The 3,293-nt window shown below is 44.7% G+C and overlaps 1 protein-coding gene across 1 annotated transcript; it reads right to left on the reverse strand.

The window, feature by feature from the left end:
• Positions 1 to 311: 311 nt before the first annotated feature.
• LOC130322947 (thialysine N-epsilon-acetyltransferase-like) lies at positions 312 to 1,150 on the reverse strand (the record flags this gene model as incomplete). The annotated part of the gene is made up of 3 exons (XM_056553118.1): positions 312 to 630; positions 806 to 846; positions 964 to 1,150. Coding segments are annotated over 3 exons (405 nt in total), but the record flags the coding sequence as incomplete, so codon positions are not given.
• Between the last annotated feature and the right edge of the window lie 2,143 nt (positions 1,151 to 3,293).

Raw genomic sequence — 3,293 nt, forward strand, 5'->3', positions numbered from 1 at the left:
CCTGATGTGACAGCAGAATAGTGAGTGCAGCTCTGTAGCATAAGACATGATATAACAGCAGAATAGTGAGTGCAGCTCTGTGGCATAAGACATGATGTGACAGCAGAATAGTGAGTGCAGCTCTGGAGGATAAGACCTGATGTTACAGCAGAATAGTGAGTGCAGCTCTGGAGGATAAGACCTGATGTGACAGCAGAATAGTGAGTGCAGCTCTGGAGGATAAGACATGATGTGACAGCAGAATAGTGAGTGCAGCTCTGGAGGATAAGACCTGATGTAATTGTTGGTAAGCAATAAATACAACATCCGGCTCCTCTGGCCTTTATTCGGTTTGTATATACTGTATATATATATATATCTCGGTTACAGCAGCGCAGAGTATTTACAGCTCCTCCTCACTGACTTGGATCGAGGTCATTATGGGGTCAGTGTAGATCCCGCCCACATCAGTCATCAGGGCTCCTCCTCCTCCGCCATGTTCCTCAGCGCCTCCTCCTGGAAGCTCATGACTTGGTATCCGGGCTCCTCTGTCAGGTTTTGGGCCCCCAGGGAGCGGTAGAGACTGATGGCCGGACTGTTCCATTTCAGGACCGAGAGGTGGATCTGAGAGCAGCCGGACCTCACGCCTTCCTGCAAAGTCACATGGGAAGAGGTCACAGGGGTCAGTGGTCAAACACCCCCCCTCCCCACTATTTAGCTTGGGTAAGCCTTAGATGGCGGCCAATGACCAGTCATGTGACCTACCGATAATAGAAACCCATCATTAGCCCCCCAATATGGTACATTCGGAAATACCGCCACTCACCTGCGCCACTTTCTTCATCAGCCGTCGCCCCAAACCGCGACCTGTAATTATAATCAGCTTAATATGGGAACCTCCAGCAATGCTGACTAGTCACCGACTAATCCTGTATATGGGGACTAGACACTAGGGTAGGTATATGGCGGTAGTATTCCTCTCACCTCTGAATGTGGGGGAGACGTACAGGTCCTCTAGGTGCAGGGTGCGGCCCGTCCAGCTGCTGTAACTGTTGGCGAACAAGGCGTAACCGGCGAAGGGGACCCCTGGAGGGACACGATGGGGGGTGATATATATCAGTATATGGGCGGTACTATAGGAAAACAGAAAATCTACGGCATATGGGCGATACTATAGGAAAACCGTAACCTCTACGGCATATGGGCGGTACTATAGGAAAACCGAAAATCTACGGCATATGAGCAGCACTATAGGAAAACCGAAAATCTACGGCATATGGGCGGTACTATAGGAAAACAGAAAATCTACGGCATATGAGCGGCACTATAGGAAAACCGAAAATCTACGGCATATGAGCAGCACTATAGGAAAACCGAAAATCACAGCATATAGGCGGCACTATAGGAAAACGAAAATCTACGGCATATGGGCGGTACTATAGGAAAACCGAAAATCTAAAGCATAAGAGCGGCACTATAGGAAAACCGAAAATCTACGGCATATGAGCAGCACTATAGGAAAACCGAAAATCTACGGCATATGAGCAGCACTATAGGAAAACCGAAAATCTACGGCATATGGGCGGTACTATAGGAAAACAGAAAATCTACGGCATATGAGCGGCACTATAGGAAAACCGAAAATCACAGCATATAGGCGGCACTATAGGAAAACCGAAAATCTACGGCATATGAGCGGTACTATAGGAAAACAGAAAATCTACGGCATATGGGCGGTACTATAGGAAAACAGAAAATCTACGGCATATGGGCGGTACTATAGGAAAACAGAAAATCTACGGCATGTGGGCGATATTATAGGAAAACAGAAAATCTATGGCATATGGGCGGTACTATAGGAAAACAGAAAATCTACGGCATATGGGCGGTACTATAGGAAAACAGAAAATCTACGGCATATGGGCGGTACTATAGGAAAACAGAAAATCTACGGCATATGGGCGGTACTATAGGAAAACAGAAAATCTACGGCATATGGGCGATACTATAGGAAAACCGTAACCTCTACGGCATATGGGCGGTACTATAGGAAACCCGTAACCTCTACGGCATATGGGCGGTATTATAGGAAAACAGAAAATCTACGGCATATGAGTGGTTCTATAGGAAAACAGAAAATCTACAGCATATGAGTGGTACTCTAGGAAAACAGAAAATCTACGGTATATGGGCGGTACTATAGGAAAACAGAAAATCTACGGCATATGGGCGGTACTATAGGAAAACCGAAAATCTACGGCATATGAGCGGCACTATAGGAAAACTGAAAATCTACGGCATATGAGCGGTACTATAGGAAAACAGAAAATCTACGGCATATGGGCGGTACTATAGGAAAACCGTAACCTCTACGGCATATGGGCGGTACTAAAGGAAAACAGAAAATCTACGGCATATGAGTGGTACTATAGGAAAACAGAAAATCTACGGCATATGAGTGGTACTCTAGGAAAACAGAAAATCTACGGCATATGGGCGGTACTATAGGAAAACAGAAAATCTACGGCATATGGGCGGTACTATAAGAAAACCGTAACCTCTACGGCATATGGGCGGTACTAAAGGAAAACAGAAAATCTACGGCATATGGGCGGTACTATAGGAAAACCGTAACCTCTACGGCGCTCTTGTTTTGTGCATGTTTTTTCTTTTGTGCATTTCCTGAGAGGTTCTTCTTTATGTTTTTTTGCGCACAATTATTTGTTCTTATTATTGCTTGTATTTATGTGCATTTATATATCGTACATACAGAACATCACACACAATAAACAGTCTTATTATACCGCCATATCTCATCTACAGTCATGGCCATAAATGTCCGTACCCCTGGAATGTTCTTATATAATGAAGTATTCCTCTCAGGAAAGGATTGCAGTAACACAGGTTTATTCCCTTTGTGTGGATTGGAACAAAACATTGGACATAATGTCCCCAAACTCCAAAAATGGTCCGGACACAATTATTGGCCCCTTAACTTAATATTTGGTTACACACCCTTTGGAAATAATAAGTGAAATCAGTGTCTTCCTATAACCATCAATAAGCTTCTTACACCTCTCAGCCGGAATGTTGGACCACTCTTCCTATAACCATCAATAAGCTTCTTACACCTCTCAGCCGGAATGTTGGACCACTCTTCCTATAACCATCAATAAGCTTCTTACACCTCTCAGCCGGAATGTTGGACCACTCTTCCTATAACCATCAATAAGCTTCTTACACCTCTCAGCCGGAATGTTGGACCACTCTTCCTATAACCATCAATAAGCTTCTTACACCTCTCAGCCGGGATG

Source organism: Hyla sarda, unplaced genomic scaffold (genome assembly GCF_029499605.1).
Source record: "Hyla sarda isolate aHylSar1 unplaced genomic scaffold, aHylSar1.hap1 scaffold_2398, whole genome shotgun sequence".
Taxonomy (NCBI): Eukaryota; Metazoa; Chordata; class Amphibia; order Anura; family Hylidae; genus Hyla; species Hyla sarda.